General features: G+C 39.8%; 1 protein-coding gene across 1 annotated transcript in view; it reads right to left on the reverse strand.

The window, feature by feature from the left end:
• The window catches only part of DIAPH3 (diaphanous related formin 3), a 492,901-nt gene that overhangs the window by 117,315 nt on the left and 358,424 nt on the right, over positions 1-17,162 (reverse strand). Inside the window, exons 26-27 of the mRNA XM_074982855.1 lie at positions 9,010-9,105; positions 8,466-8,525 (exon numbers count right to left, since the gene is read on the reverse strand). Coding sequence (XP_074838956.1) covers positions 8,466-8,525; positions 9,010-9,105 — 156 coding nt within the window. The remainder of the gene's footprint in view (positions 1-8,465; positions 8,526-9,009; positions 9,106-17,162) is intronic.

Consider the following 17,162-nt stretch of genomic DNA (forward strand, 5'->3'; position numbering starts at 1 on the left):
TGTTTTTGCAGGTTTCAGGGGTCTGTAGCAGCTATTTTCCAGAAACTAGGAATGAGGAATAAGAAATGGATCACTTGATAATTACTTCTTCTGTTCATTCCCTTAAAGTAACTGGCATTGGCAATTGTTGGAAGTCAACACCCTGGGCTAGATGGACCTTCCGTTTGACTCACTATGACCATTCTTATATTATGTGTGAAAATCTTCTGTCTGAATGCATACTGTCACTACAAACAGTTACATTAATATGAAAGATATTAGAATAGAGGACATCTACTGAAGATCAAGATGCAATGAAGTGAAAGTAAAGCTGGATTTTCAGTTAAATGACAATGCTGCCAGATGGAGTCTCTTGTACATGACAGAAAACACACAGTAATGTTGAAATTAAATAATATGTTCTAAGCATCTGCACTAGAGGTCTCAAGAAACAAGCCTGACCTGAGCTTATTTCTGTTACAGATCTGGTAGTAAAAACATTAATTTGACCCTCCACTGACAGTTCTACTATAGATAATAAGAACTCACAAGAATCAACTGCCTTTGAAAAAATGGTTTACATTTATTTCATTAGGACAAGAATGACATCCTTGGACAAGAATTTTATTTAATTAAGGGCTAAAACATTTTGGACTAAGTATGAGACAAACATGAACTGACTTTTACTGATCCATTGGAAAACATCAATAATAATCAAGTCAATACTTGATGTAAAGAGAGAGTCATTGCAATACAGAAATGAGAACTGTACATATTTTTACATATGAGAGGTATAGTTCATGCTGATATCCAGTCAGATTAGTTATAATGAGAGATGTTTATTTCAGCTATGACAAATCACTTTAGGATCAGATAACTTGCAGTTTTCCTAACATTTTATTACCCCGACTTCAAACTGATTTCAAACCAATTATTAAGGTTGGAAACTGCTGTGGTAAGACCCTCATCACTTAGTTACTCCACCTTTCAGAAAAATGGTGTGCCTCCTGACTGTATCATTTTATTTGTACTGTGAATTAACAGCATACTTCAGGAAATTATAATAAGTAATGGATATTTCTCTTCAGTAGGCTTTTCTGGCCTTGCCACAGCAATTCCTTGAAGATGTCCTTTTCAGAACTCAGCAGCTCTCTCACCTTCTCTCTGGGATGCTAGTTGCTGCTGAACTGCAACCTTGCATACTTTTGGATGCATGACCTCTATTGCATAATGTCCCCAAAAGTAAATTATGGGTGAGGTATGTATAGCATGTTGTATTTGCTGATGATTCTTTAAGAGTTTTAATATTTACACAGATTGATGTGACCACCTAAACTAATGTGGTTACTAAATAATATAAAGCAAAAAAGGCAGCATTTAACTGTAGTAGATGGAAAATCTTCTATGATATCAGGACAATGTCATGACAAAAGTCTAGTGAAAAGGTTTTAGAGCAGGGGTCAGAAATCTTCAGCATGCAGCCCAGCAGGGTAACCTGCCGGCAAGCCATGAGGCATTTTGTTTACGTTGACTATCCGCAGGCACAGTCCCCTTGCTGCTCCCGTCGCCTGCAAATCGTCAACATAAGCATATCTCGTGATAAAAGACAACCCACCTTGGTGAAAGACAACACATTCAGTGAAAGAACGGAATGCACTGGAGAGGGGAAAAAAAAATCTAAGATGTCAGCCTCAGGGCCCTGTGCATTACAGTGCTTGGTTTATAAGATTAGATTGCTGGAACTAAAATTATCAATGACTTTTGAGAAACCCAGCCTCTCCAGTGGATAACAACACAGATATGGGATAGAAAGCAGACAGGAGGAACAAAATATATTGCTGCAGAACCTAAGGAGCTGTCCTCTCAAGATCCTAGAGCTGGAAGAACTATCTGTTCAGCTCAAAGAAAACATTTGTACAATATTAATAATTATAGTACATGGAAAATTAAAATGGAAATAAGAATAGAAGTACAGCCGAATTGGGTCAGACCAAAGGTCCATTAGCCCAGTATCCTGTCTTTCAAGAGTGTCAGATGCCCCAAAGGGAGTGAACAGAACAGGTAATCATTAAGTGAGCCTGCTCCTGCCGTCCATTACCAGCCTCTGACAGCAGAGGCTAGGGACACCATTCCTACCTATCCAATAACCATTGATGGACCTAATCTCCATGAATTTATCTAGTTCTTTTTGAACCCTATTAAACCCTGAATCTTTAATGGAGCTTCCATCTTTTAGTTATATTGTAAAATATTCAGAAGTCCTTAAAAACAACAAGCTGTTACTGTACATTTGGAAGAAATCAAAGTATCAAAGGGCATTCATAGCAAGAGTACAATGTGGGTATCACTATAGCAAATGCATGCAGAACTGCAATTACTAGAGTAAGCAATGGTAGCATGTAATTATTAACATGTCCTAGTACATAAAGTATTTGATCATTTTGAAAGCTTGTGTGTAAAAGTATGTTGAGAAGTTTATTACAGTGCAGTGTTAAGAACAAGGTGCTGCATGTACCAAGTCAAAATTTTGCAAGGCAATACCATTGCCTTGTGCTGAATGACAAATTGTAGCATAAGAAGTTGTTTAGGTAAAGTGCTGTTTCCTATATACATTTTGAAATGCCGTCTGAAAAAAAGATGACTTCACTTGTATTTGTGAAAATTATGAGTTAGCTATTAGCTTCTAGTTTAATATGGACCAATAGCACATCCCAAACACCTCAAATTATTTCTTCAGCTATCAGTAGTACAGATCCACAACATCATGACAAATGCTATAGTGCATGCACCCCATTTATGTTTATGTGAAGACACTGTAGATTTGCTGAAGTTTACCAGGAGGTATTGCCCAAGTGAAAATCTCAAATACCCATTCCCATGTATCAGGCTTCACTAAAGAGTATCTAGTACTCAGAGTGTATTGAAACATAATATACTTGAAATATTATGGAGTTTTAGGCTATCTAAATGACAGATATTTGTTGCAGAGAAAAGAGGGAAGTTTATTTATGGAACTGGACATCTGTGTTGAAACAATAAATAATAGGTTTGGATTACACATAAAGAAGAAGAAATGCATCTTTTTTCAAATTAGGTTCATTATTTAGGGTCATATGATAACACAGAAGGCTTACAGACTCTCCTAGAAAACAACGAAGTTGTGTCCAAACTTATTGCACATAAGAATTTCAGAATTTATATCTTTTTCAGTTCTGTTTAATTACTTGGGATTGTTACTAGCTAGCCTTATACAGTAATAAACCCATTGACAGCTGCTAAAAAGAAAAAGGATAATTCATGGGTTTACACAATGAATGTTCACAGTCAGAAGTGTGACACGATGTGCTATTCCTGTTTGTTCTGTGATGTCATTTTTAAATGGTTTCCCATGAGACAAACTCCAGATGAAATTAGAACAACTGGTTGAGCATGAGAGAGCTGAGTTAGATGAGTAATTAGTAAGACCCAAGTAAAATGAACTGAGCAGTTAAATTGTAGTAACACAGGATCTGGAATCCCAACTATGCACAGCCTCCTCAGGCAGCGGCGGCTCCGCTGGCTTGGCCACGTCCACAGGATGAATGATGGAAGGATCCCAAAGGACATCCTGTACGGCGAGCTAGCCTCTGGCAAAAGACCTCCCGGACGCCCCCAGCTGCGCTACAAAGATGTTTGCAAGAGAGACCTCAGAGAAGTAGACATCAAGCCAGACAGCTGGGAGGAGCTGGCAGACGATCGCAGCAGATGGAGGCAGGAACTGTACAAGGGCCTTCAGAAGGGTGAGTTGAGGATCAGACAGCTAGCAAAGGAGAAGCAAGCCCACAGACAGCACAGCAATGACCTGCCACACACCCATTACACATGCAACAGATGCACCAAGGACTGTCACTCTCGTGTGGGTCTTCACAGTCACAGCCGACGCTGCAAATGAGGATGCCAAACGGAACTACGAAGAGCGCGATCCATAGTCTACGTAGACGGAAGGATGCTGCTACTACAACACAGGATTTAAATCTATTGAAAAGCAATTTTAAGTTTTCAGTCCAAAGGGAAAGCCCTTCAGATAAATCCTGACCCACTGGAGTCTATTGTATTCCATAATGTGTAAGTTTTTATACTACACTCATCACTGTAGTAATTCAGAATTTTGCAGTTGTCACAGAGCCCAAATTTTATCCTTAAACACTGGCAGAAATTATAAGGTCTTTCATCAAACTAAAAACATAAGAACGGCTACAATTGGCAAGACCAAAGGACCATTTAACACCGTGGACAGGTCTGCACTAACAGGGAGGATTGAATTAAGATATGCAATTCCAGCTACTCCTCGTGAGAAACAGGAGTATCGGCATCAATGGGAAAGCCCTATGAGTTAGATTTAGCGCCTCCCTCCCCAACAAACTAAATCATACAATGTCGGTCTTCCGCTTAGTGAAGATGTGCACTCTGTCCTGTCTCCCAACAATGGGTGTCAGATGCTTCAGACGGAGTGAACAGAACAGAGAAATCATCAAATGCTCTTATCCTCTATCATACAATCTCAGCTTCTGAAAGATAGAGGTTTAGGAATACTCACAGAATGGGTATGTGTGTTTGAGCAACATGTCTAATAGCCATTGACTGGCTTAGCCTCCGTGTACTTATCTAATTCCTTTTAAAAACACTTCTGGCCTTGAGTGCACATGGTGTGAAGAACTTCCTTCGGCTCATTTTTAACCGGTTGCCTGCTAATTTCAGCGAGTCTTATGCTGTATGAAGGAATAAGCAACATGTATACTTTTTTCATACATTTACGATTGTATTGACATCTATCATATCCTCCTTAGTCTCTTTTCTAAATTCAACAGTTCCAGTCTTTTTAATTTCTCTGCAGATGAAAGCTGTCCTATAATCCCAACCCCCAAACAATTTTTGTGTACTACTTTGTACACTTTCCAATTTTAACATATTTTTTTTTCTGAGATGGAGTGACCAGAACTCAGTATTCAAGGTGTGGACATACCACATATTCATACAGTGGCATTATGATTTTTTGTCTTATGTATCCGTTTCCTAATGGTTCTTAACACTATTAGCTTTTTTGATTGCACTCATATTAGGCAGATGTTTTCAGACTTAAGAGACATTGTTTTCTTTGGATATACATATCTATCTTAGGGTTGTATGTTGGTGCTAATCCCTGGAGTACGTAAGTAACATCCACATAAATGTAGCTACAGTGCACTCTCAAGTGACATTCAGGTAAATGAAGGTAGAACCCAATGCAACATAATTTTTAAACTACATGGGAAAAGCTGACTCCTGAGGATTTTGCTCCAATGAACTAAGGAAAAATTATTTGGAACTATAGCTACCTTCCACCAAGAAAAGTAGCTGGCTTTCAGAGGCTATGTCTACATAGGGACATGGTTTTGAAATAATTGATGCAATTTATGGTACTGCACTTTCCCCTCTCAAATGATAATGCACTAAAGGCATATGCGACACAAGCTGCGTCTACACGTGCACGCTACTTCGAAGTAGCGGCACCAACTTCGAAGTTAGGCGGCGAGACGTCGAAGTCGCTAACCTCATGAGGAGATAGGAATAGCGCCCTACTTCGACGTTCAACGTCGAAGTAGGGACCGTGTAGACGATCTGCGTCCCGCAACGTCGAAATTGCTGGGTCCTCCATGGCGGCCATCAGCTGGGGGGTTGAGAGATGCTCTCTCTCCAGCCCCTGCGGGGCTCTATGGTCACCGTGGGCAGCAGCCCTTAGCCCAGGGCTTCTGGCTGCTTCTGCGGCAGCTGGGGATCTATGCTGCAGGCACAGGGTCTGCAACCAGTTGTCAGCTCTGTGTATCTTGTGTTGTTTAGTGCAACTGTGTCTGGGAGGGGCCCTTTAAGGGAGCGGCTGGCTGTTGAGTCCGCCCTGTGACCCTGTCTGCAGCTGTGCCTGGCATCCCTATTTCGATGTGTGCTGCTTTGACGTGTAGATGTTCCCTCGCTGCGCCTATTTCGATGTTGGGCTGAGCAACGTCGAAGTTGAACATCGACGTTGCCGGCCCTGGAGGACGTGTAGACGTTATTCATCGAAATAGACTATTTCGATGTTGGCTGCACGTGTAGACGTAGCCACAGAGAGCAAGGAGAACAGGTTTATTAATCTGTGGTGCTGAGGGCTGAGATGCTTAGGCACAAGTGTTTGGGGCAGGATCTGTATTCCTGGGCAACATACACTGGGAGGAGCTGCTGATATAGGTGCTAACAACCTGTGGCATTATTAGGTGGAGTGGCGGCATCAATAGGAACAGTGTGGGGAGCAGTGGAGGTGGCAGGCTTGGAAACAGTGCCAAAGCTTCATGTGTTGGCACTATAACAGCCACGGGGCTGAAGACAGTGACTGAAGGTGAATCCTTTGAAGTGGGCAACTGACAGCCCTGAGTGTCAGCACTGAACTGAGTGGCAGCTGACTCGCCATCAATACCTGGAGATTAGAAATGCTGAGCTGTGGAGCAGGTAGTGCTAAGGGAGAAGAAACACTGCAAGTTTTTGACTAATTAACATGCCAGAAGCTGGCCATTTCCCCCTCTTTTGAAAGTATGGGAAGAGAATTCTGTAGTGAGAAGGATTCTGGCCCCGGCCAGACAAAGGTCTAGAAGTTGTTGCCATCTGACACATCTGTCTTTGTGGTCTCACCTGTAAGCTTCTTACAGTGGGTGCACTTTTGAGGAACACAGGATTCCACCAAAAAGTAAACACACTGTGAGTGCCATCCAAGATTGAGATGGCATCTCTGCAAGAGGTAAGTGTCTTGAAGCCTGGAGAGCAAGGCATGTCAGTAGGCTGAGGTAAAGAAGTTTTTTTTTGTAAGGTAAGCTTATCTAAAAACTAGAAAAAAATAAAAACTATGAACTAGAACTGTAATGAAATGAAGGCATTACTCAAACATTGCACTGTTGTGAAAGTTTCTGATCAAGGACACAGGGACACATCTTAAACTGGGATGAAGCACCCAGAGGGAGATCTCTCCAAGGAGACTAACATTTTAAAACTAGAATTTCTTTCAAGCTCTCAAGTATAAAAGTGATTACAGGAGAAAGATAAAACTTAATATTAATCACTAACTAGGTGTTCTCTCTGGCCAAAATATTAAAGTAAAGTATCAAACTCTGTTATGGGCTACATTTTACCAGCTTAATGAACCCCTCTATCAGATGAAACTGCTGCAGAATTTTAAGCTTTGATATTTTGTTTTTTAAACAACTTTCATGTTTGTAAAAACCCTCACAACTGGAAAGGATACTATGCTGTCTGATAAAGTATTCAGATCTGGCTGAAAATATTATTAATATTGAACATATCCATTGGGTTGGACACAAGTATATACAAATTAAACATCAAATAAAAGTATGTGAACAGTAGCAATTTTGTAACCTTATTCTCAACATGTTACTTCAGCAATGTTATAAACAATAACCACACTCTGTTAACTATATGCTTTTTTGTTATAACTATTTGAGAAAAAAATTAACTAGCAAGTCAGTAAGAATAAATAGTCCCTTAGCAGTAATGACATCTACTTTATCAATTATTTTAAACTATCTGATCACCAAAAAGCAACAAACATTTATCAACTCAATAGAGGTCAAGGCAAATTTTGACAAATGGACACTGAGTATACAACCTTCATTTTGAGAGGACTAGTTTCCAGTGACTGAATACAGGAAACTCTCGCCATATTGTCCTTAACAACAACACAGCTAACATAACACTATTATAGAGGTTATCTAACATACAAGTCAGACATTAGAAACAAAGGCTCTGATCCTAATCTTAAATTTATGGATGTGAGCATAGTATCACTAAGTTCAACAAGACTATTCGTGTTTGCAATTTAAGAGGTGGTAGGAATATCAAAATTACAAATAGTATTCAATGATAAAGTCTTCTGTGAAATGGTTTGTTAATTTGCTCTCATCATACTAATACAACGTTACCAATTAACACACAGTACTGCTGCATGATAATCCCTGCTGAAACTTGGCAACTCCAGAAGTTCAATTTATCAAGAAAAATATGATAGATAAAAACAATAGAGTAAAGGCCCATGAATCTCTAATTCAACATTATAAGTATCCTGCAGTGGTTACAATATATGTGCCCCTATGGTCCACCTCTACCAACACAGTTCATAATCCATGGGAAGCAGGGGTTGGAAACTAACAATTTTCTATGGTACCTAAAATGCTGCATGTGCAAACAAAACCAAAACTAAAATAATAAAAACAGCAAAGGCTAGACTAGCTCAGCAAAGTAGCCTCCAAAGATAATTGAAGGATGCAATATATGAGAGGTAAGTGATTCTTTAACAACTAGGCTCCAGCACTTTATTTCACTATTCCAATTACAAAAAACGGAGATTATCACACAGTCTTCAGAAAACAGAGATCAACAGGATAAACTGAGATAAGATGAATATGCAATTTCTGAATATAGTTTATTACCATGGTTACAAGCTTTCAGAACAGGCCTCTGAGTAGCTGGGCTGAGATTTTCTGGTATATCTGTAAAAGCAAGAGAACAAAACAAACATAATACAATAATTCATTAACCTTCAGAGGTGTGCAACCATACTGACAGGTAGATGTTTTAACCTTCAGGTTAAATACTTCTGGGAGCAAAGCACTGTTAAATACCAGTAAAATATTTCACTTATTGCATAATTTTATGACTTCTTGCTTCTCATTTAATTATACTATTGTAAACCCAAAAGAGATAGGGTGCATATGCTTCTGTGGACGAGTCTTGTCATAACAATCAGGTTATGTTAAGTTCAATACACTGATTTGCAAAGTGGTACTGACATCAGCCAACTGGAATGAGCATCTCTGTGAAATGTGTCATAGGAAAGAGAGGACTGTGCATGCTGCTGGGACTCTAAGGAGTTGTAGCCTGCAGCACACTGCACTCATGATACATATTTTAAGCAAAACTATCTTTCGATGCCATAATTCCTTAGAAGGTAACATGAACAGGTATAATATTCACCTTTAGGCCTTGGTGTCCGTTTTCTCCGGTCGCGGAAAGCAGCACCAGACTGCAAGGCCTCCAGCAGACTATCCATCACTCCTGTCTCATCGCCCTCTGTGAAAAGAGATGGAGGGAATTCCATCAGACCCTCTGGGTTACCAGAGCAATGTCAAAGCACACATGATGGTGAAAAAGAAGCCCTGTGCCATTATTAAAATTAGCAGTTTCCAACTTAGACGAGCCTTTAATGCACCCATAATGAATGCCCTCAAATAATGAAATAGCTTCATTAGTGTTTCTAATGTGGTTCAGTAAAGTGGACCCAACTTTATTTGATTCACTTCATATTACTGCTTTCTACAGTGACATTCAAGTCTATGGAATATGGTTCTATTTACGTCTCTCTCTCTCTCGACCCTGTATAAAACCACAGTTCATTGTGAATCACACATTTCACTTGCACAAAGTTAATTTAAGGAACCAGCTCCTACCCAAAATGAACAAGCTGGTTAGAACACATTTGTTCTTGAAATTCTGTTGTCTGAACTGATAGAAAAATACTGTGTAGACCTTTGAAAGCCTGTCCCCCATTAAAATAGATTCATCATTGCATTACAAGTGATAATTTGAGTCACTTTTTTCAAGATCTCTACAGATTTGGAAGTCACTTCAGAAAGTATTAAAAAGCAATTTTCAAGAGATGAACTGCAGCATAATCTACAAATACATAGACTTTTTAAACAATTGAATAAAAATAATGTAATTACCAGAGGAAAACAACCTTTTGAAGTGTAATTATTAATGCCATTTGAGGATACTATCCATTTTTCACACAAGCATGCAACATATTGTATTTACAAATTAGGCTACAGATCAAGGCTTCAAATTACTAGAAAACTAGGCTTCTTGTGTGCTTGTTTTAAAAACTCAACTTTTGTAGTAATTATTCCTTTCACATGGATATATTCACACAACTTGGTTAACTTAATCATTACACATAAATTACCAGCAGTTAATTTGCTCAATCCAAAGCCAGAGTAAATGTCAATTTTTGAAATTTCTGTGTCATACATAGGCACCAAGTTGTATTTTGGAAGATATAAGTACAGGTTGAACCTCTCTAATCCGGCACTCTCTCATTCAGCAACATCCATAGTCTGGCATGATTTTAGTGACCGATATCAGCTTGTTATGGATGTGCCCAAGTTTAGTTTCCCATGGCCCCATATAGTTTGTTTACAGCCACCAGTCCTGGCTCTCAGTATACTGTGCTGTCATTTAGATCTACTTTACTCCTAAATGTCTTCTAAGTGCTCAGTATTCAGTGGAAGTGTTGGTAATGCTGTTAGACAATATTGACCATATGCAGTTAATCAAATTCTCTCATTTGGCATCAGTCACGTCCTGAGGGTGCCGGACTAGAGAGGTTTCAAGCTATACTGATTTCAATCTATAGACATGAATGTAGGCAACTAAATAAATATATATGTACCTAAATAGGTATTTAAGGAACTATATTTATGCAACTGAGTTTATAAGCTTGGTCCAAATGGTTTAATAAACAAAGGCATTGTACAATATTCTAAAAGGACTAACTACACTGGGCAAATCAAAGGAAGCTCCTGCACACAGTATTTCTAGAGATTCACTGACCAACCTCACCATAAAAATAACATTGTTCAGAATAAGGAAATATTGTCTGCCAGACATTTAAACCAACTTTTACCAGCTCTTATGGACTGCTGGATATGTGCATTTGGTTCCACAGTTTCATTTTTTTGCATTTCCAGCCACAGTAATACTAGATTATTTGTGGGTAGCTATAAATAATTCAAAATATATAGATCACTAGTCACTTGTAGAAAACTCCCAATGGCATGTGTCTTCATTTCCCAGCTCAATCCCTATTTTAAGGATTACCAGTGAGTCTATTTTGGGGTTCACTGGGCGAATCTTTTTTTTCTGTTTTGACCTCTTTGATTTTTATAAGGGTAACATCCAACAGCGATTGTTCTCTTTAGTGCCAACAGTCCAGGGGCTGGGGGTGCGTAGGGAGAATGAGTATTTTACAACGTACTGCTGTGTAGCTTGAAAGAAAAATGGTTAAAGGGGTGGCTTACTACAGCCAACTGCAGTGAAACTAATTGTCCAATTGTGTACATGTACCCATATATCTCTGAGTTCTGCCCCAGCATATTGGAGAATTCTTTGCCTTGCATGCTTTCAGATCTTTCCCCAAGGTTCACAGTAAGGGCTTCCTCCACTAACTCGCTCTCTAATATTAGTCCTAGGGTCTTGAAAACAAAGCATATTTTTAATGGAGTTGTAACTGAACTCATACATAACTGAACACAACCTACTTCTTCTGAGACTTCGGTTAACCCCTTTTCCTCGCCTCAGCATGTATCCAATTTACTTACATTCTTTCACACCATATCCACTTAAAAAACACAACTGCTTTTGAAATACCATTCCATCTGGAAAACAATACCATTGCTAAAATGGTTTAAAAATGTTGTCCTTCAGCATATTTTAATATGCCATTGGCAGAAGACATATGAAGTAAATATGTTTAAAATAAGGCCATTAAAATGCTCACTAGAAATATTACTTCATCAATAAGAACAGAAGAACATGATAGTTATGCACCATGCATTATAACAGGACACTGGCCCTACACAGATAACTACAGCTTATGTATGGAAACTGCTGAGATAAAATTAGCAAATTTTGGATTCACTGATGGCTACTTAAATATCAGTGATGCAAGATATAAAATAATTATAAAATAATAAACATTAGATAGTATATAAATTATAAAATAATTAAGTTAAAGTCTTAATGAACTGTCTTACTGTTATCACCTATTTCATGTTAAATATGTGTTTGAACATGAAAGTACTATGTTGTTGTAAGATTACATATGGACATAAATATGATCTTTCACTTTAAAAGATTCTTTTTCACCTTCTGACAAAGAAACAGTAAAAACAACACTGAGGCGATATTCATCGCCTCATTAGCATGCCGCTGGCCTCGGCTCTTTGAAATTGCTGCTTTTTGCTGCCGCACGGTTTGTCCAAACAGGGGACCTTTCTGAAAGGAACCCGGGAACTTTGAACGCTCCTTATTCCTATCTGCTGATAATATTAGAATACTTGGCTAGTTTGTACAGAGCAAACAAAGACTGCAAAACAGTAGTCTGTAATTTCTCATTGTGGTTTCCATTCCTCTGTAAGTCACTAGAGGATCTTCCTGCTGTTTTCATCCTATCTGCTGATAGGAATAAAGAGATTTCGAAGTTCCCGGGGTCCTTTCGAAAAGGAGCCCTGTCTGGAGAAGCGCAGCAGCGAAAAGCAGCAATTTCGAAGAGCCGTGGCCAGCAGCATACTAATGAGGCACTGAATATGCATTTCAGCACCTCATTAGTAATCTTCACAATGGCCGTTTCGAAGATTTGGGCTAGTGTAGATGTAGCCTGAATAATACATGTTCACTTTACCAGATAAATAGTATCTCATAGTATTTTTACTCATTTAAGTTATTGTGTCTGTATTCTGCTATCTTCAAAATCCTGCTATTCCCCTCCAAGAAATGTTAGTCAAACTTCAGTGCAGCAATTCAGGCATAATTTAACACATGTGCTGTCAGCACTGCCTAATCTAACTGTGCAGTTAAGAACTTTATCTGAGACCAGCAGTTAGACTGTCAGTTTCCATTGAGATCTAACTGATGGCATAGCAATTAGAAAAAGCTCTTTGTTATAATGTAATTAAATGACAGGATCAAACTTCAACCCAGATGATTAGTTAATGAGGCCATCTGAGAACTCTGCAACACTACCTACTATAAAAACTCAAAGATCTTCCACGACACAATTTACCCAGGAACTTAAGGATGTCATCAAATACTTTCCAGAACTCCAAGAGAAACTCTACAAACTCATCCCCAAAGAATCCGCACAAGGGACCTTCCATATGTGTTCCAAGTAACCCACGCAAACCCACCGTACATAAAATTATACAGCACTGAAACAAAGACACTATCCACACCAATAGCAGGGCCTCTCTCATATACATAGGTATTTGGCCTCCCTGACAGAAAGTTGCAAGGTTAAAATGGAGAATTCTCCTGTTGACATAAGGCTGTCTACACTGGTGGTTGTGTTGGATTAACTGTGTTGCACAGGAATGAATGTGCATCACTCACACCACTGAATTACATAATTATCTTGGCCTAATTTCATAGCATAGATTGGGCCAGAGTCAATTCTCTAGGAGAACTAAGTCATATGCTTACAGAAATAGTTGGCAGATTTAAATTATAGCAACACAAAATTCAAACCAACTCCAAAAGAAATCAGAACAAAGGAGCTGCTAAGAAAGGACAAGGACTTGTGTTAATAAAAATTACAGTATAACCTCAGGCTGCACCAGACATTGCTAAAATTGCTCTCCTTTTCTTGGGATGAAAATGGCAGGAAGACCTTCTAGTGACTTACGAAAGAATGGAAACCACAATGAGAAATTACAGACACCTGTTTTGCAGTGTTTATTTGTTCTGTACAAACTAGCCAAGTATTTTATTATTTCTATATGTGTATGCAAAATCAATTTCCAAAATGATCACACCTCTTATTTTGTATGCACGTTTCTGAAGTAGCAGTGTGGCTCTTTTGCCTGCAGGAGGGGTAGCAGAAAAGATGGCTGTTTTGGGGCTGTGAAAAGTGCTGCTTCAAGTCCTAATCTATTTGATATACTAGGAGCAGCCCACAGTGTCTGCTATGACTGCAACAGCTCCAGCTGTAATCCTAAAAGGAGTTGTGATATTCTCTGTGTATCACAGCACACGGCTATGATTGCAAGCAGGGAGAAGAGACATACATGGACATTATCGTCTATCATATGCACAATATCCATACACAGTGAGGGTTGATTGACACACAGGAGTCGCTGATCATCTTGTAGGGACTCTGTGCATGCTTCAGCGCTGCCATGGTTATTGCCCAAAAGGTTTCGCAGAACTGGGATTGCAAGGTAAGGAAAGAAATGATGAGAGTCTCGTCTTTCTTAACACGTGTAGTGTTTTTGACTATACTGATGATGCCTGTATCCTTTGAACCACATGTGCTTATCCCATTACAGCATCATATATGATGTCTCTTAACCAAGGGATAGTAAGAATGGATAGTAAGAATTAATTTTATGCACAATGCATTGGATTACACAGTGAACAGAAATACTTATATAAAGAAGGTGGGAAATTCTTCTCTCAACAATGTATTATTAAGACTCAGTGACTCAAAGCTGACAAATGACACCACAAAAATGTTTAAAAAACCATTAATACATCCCCGCTACTTATAATCTGTGCAGATTATAAAGACTTTAAAAAAAACTAGTTAAAGTTGAAACACTGCTGTCAGGACTACTGCTAACATGAAAGAAAGCTTTACATTGGTATTACATCAAATTCCGCAAAAAGTCTAAGGCAACTCCTGCCAAACCATGCTTCCTCATGGATTATCATCCATTCTGGTGTCCCACAAGTTACACCTCTGTGTAAATATTTACTTAAGGATTTTAAATATTGGGTTAATTAGAGTGATATAAACATTAATGAGGGCAATGTTTTTATAAAGCTAATGACTGTGGATTTAAACTGATTTCAGGACCCTTCTTATTCACCTGGGGCTATTTACTATTTTACAGCAAAATTACGCAGTTACTCTAAGAAAGTATGTGCCTTTATAAGCCAGAATAGACCAAGCTTATGCACACTAATGAGTTCTGCTGATAATAGGCAGGGCTGCTGATTGAACAACTGTCACTGAAAGTTCAAAGTCGTCTATATGCAGAGATCAATAAAGTCTACTATTTATGAATTATCTTTTCCCAGTCTTTGGGCATGTCACAACTCCATCTCAAACAAAGCTGGCAAGACAGCAAGCAAACTCTGTGGTTGTGAGAATGCAGGTGACAAAGATGCTTACAGAACCTTTGAAAAAATATATCTGCTCAGGCAAATGCCCCTAGAGATACTTTTTGAAATGATGCTACTGAGAATGCTTTATGACCTTGTTAAGTGAGTCCTGGCCCCATGTCGGGGAAGGAACATTTCCAACTGATAACAGTAGGATGCAGCCAGAGATCCATTCAGAGATCCCTTTAAAATGATACAGTAAGACCTTGGACTCATTGTGGTATGGCAACAAACTCTAGTTAATATTTTGATTGGCTATGTTCTCCTCAGGTATAGTATCATTGCTCATCTTGTGTCAAGAGAATGACGTTTCCTTTTGCCACTAGAGGCATGGGGCTTTGGAAGAAATACCAGCAAGAGAACCAACTGGTCTAGTTGACATTCTGAAGATATTTGAGGAGTGAATTTTGGATGTAGTCAAAGTAAGATTTTGTACTTATGGAACACTATGCGTGGCGATTCATTTGTTAGTGTCCCGAGCTCTGTCTGCACTGATATAGACTATGTCTACTCTAGAGCATAAAGTCAATCTGAAGGCACTTAACTTCATTTTACAAGGCGACTGTCTTCACTGCAAACACCATTAGGTCAATTTTAAGTGGCACCAACGTCAGCCCCTCTAATGGGTGTAACAACAAGTGTGAATTAAAAGGTTGAATTAATACCAGTGTGGAAATAGCATTACTTTATATCAATTTTCTCGGCCTCCAGAGGTATCCCACAATGCCCCGATTGTGTCTGTTCTGGCACCTTTAACCTCTGCAGCTCTCCAGGCATGCAGGAAACAGGAAGACCAGCAATTTGAAATCATTTTATTTCTAGCCAGTGCAGTGACTGCATCTAGACATGATTTCTCAGGGTTGAAAAAGAGCCCCAGAATGGAAAGATCAGGAGTTCCAGGACCTCATTTCCGTGTGGGTGGATGAATCTGTGCTAAGTAAATACCAGCGATGCTCAGCAGTGCAGGATGAAAAATCGAGTCCCTGGACCCATGGCTGCCAGGCTGTGTGGACCATGTCTGCAGACAGCAGCATGCCCTGTCCTGTATGGGGTTTCAGTGCTTGAGGGGGCTTCTTCCCTGCACAGGATTTAGTAGGAGAGTCCAAGAAACTTGCTTTCTGCGCTTCACATTTTTACAGGGTCATCCACCCACCCTGCGTCACATGCAAGGCACCATGTATCTGGCAGCCTATCCTCCACCCCACCACATGGCTGCCGGGCAGTGCAGACCATACGTCCAGACAGCAGCATGTCATCCACTGCATGGAGTTTTAGTGCTTGAGAAGGCAACATAATCCTAAAGGGTTTTCAACTCATCTTAAAATGTTCAACCTCTGGAATTTACAATGGCCACCCACAAACATTTTACGGGGCTGACCCTCCCAAGGCACTATGTGCCTTGGGGCTAGCCTGCTGCCACTGTACTTCGTGGTGGCTGGGAAGTGCAGACCATGCCTGCAAACAGCAGCATGTTCTGCCCTGCACGGGGTGGAGACTCGTTCCCTGAGAGAAACTTGTGTTCTCTGCTTCACATTTTTCAGGGCTACATCACCCCCGAACATGCCATGTGCCTGGAGGTCTAGCTTCTCCCCCACAAACCACAAGGCGAGCACATTTTTACAGGGGCTGCCTTCCGCAAGGTGCCATATGCCTGCCGCCCTGCCCATCACAAGAATAGCCCCTGCACATGTAGCGGCTGGGCAGCAAAGACCATGCCTGCAGACAGTGCCATGTTCTGTCCTGCATGGGGCTTCACTGCTTGAGAGGGCTTACTTTCATTGGGACAGAAGTAGAATGTGACTGGAGCTACGTCTACACTATGAGATAAATTCAAATGTCTTAATATTGATTTTGTAATTCTGGAATTTGTAAATTTGATTTTGACTATCCTCACCTCCCTAAGTGCTCCTCACAAACTCGACTTATTGCTGCCACACTTCAGTTGGCAAATGTTGACTGTTGCAGTAGTGCATTGTGGGAACCTATCCCGCAGTTCCATCATCCCCATAGCATTCTGGGTATGCTCACTGGTCTTTGACATCATCTTACCACATTGAATTTTCCTCCTTCCCCTCCTGTGGTAAGCAAATATCCATTTTTCCCATTGGAAGGAAGGAAAAGTAGGGCATCCAGGGATGGCAAACAACTTTACAGAAGTCTCTTTCTTCTGTAGCTGAATTCTCAACTGG

The sequence above is a fragment of the Carettochelys insculpta genome, chromosome 1 (assembly GCF_033958435.1).
Source record: "Carettochelys insculpta isolate YL-2023 chromosome 1, ASM3395843v1, whole genome shotgun sequence".
In the NCBI taxonomy this organism is placed as follows: domain Eukaryota; kingdom Metazoa; phylum Chordata; order Testudines; family Carettochelyidae; genus Carettochelys; species Carettochelys insculpta.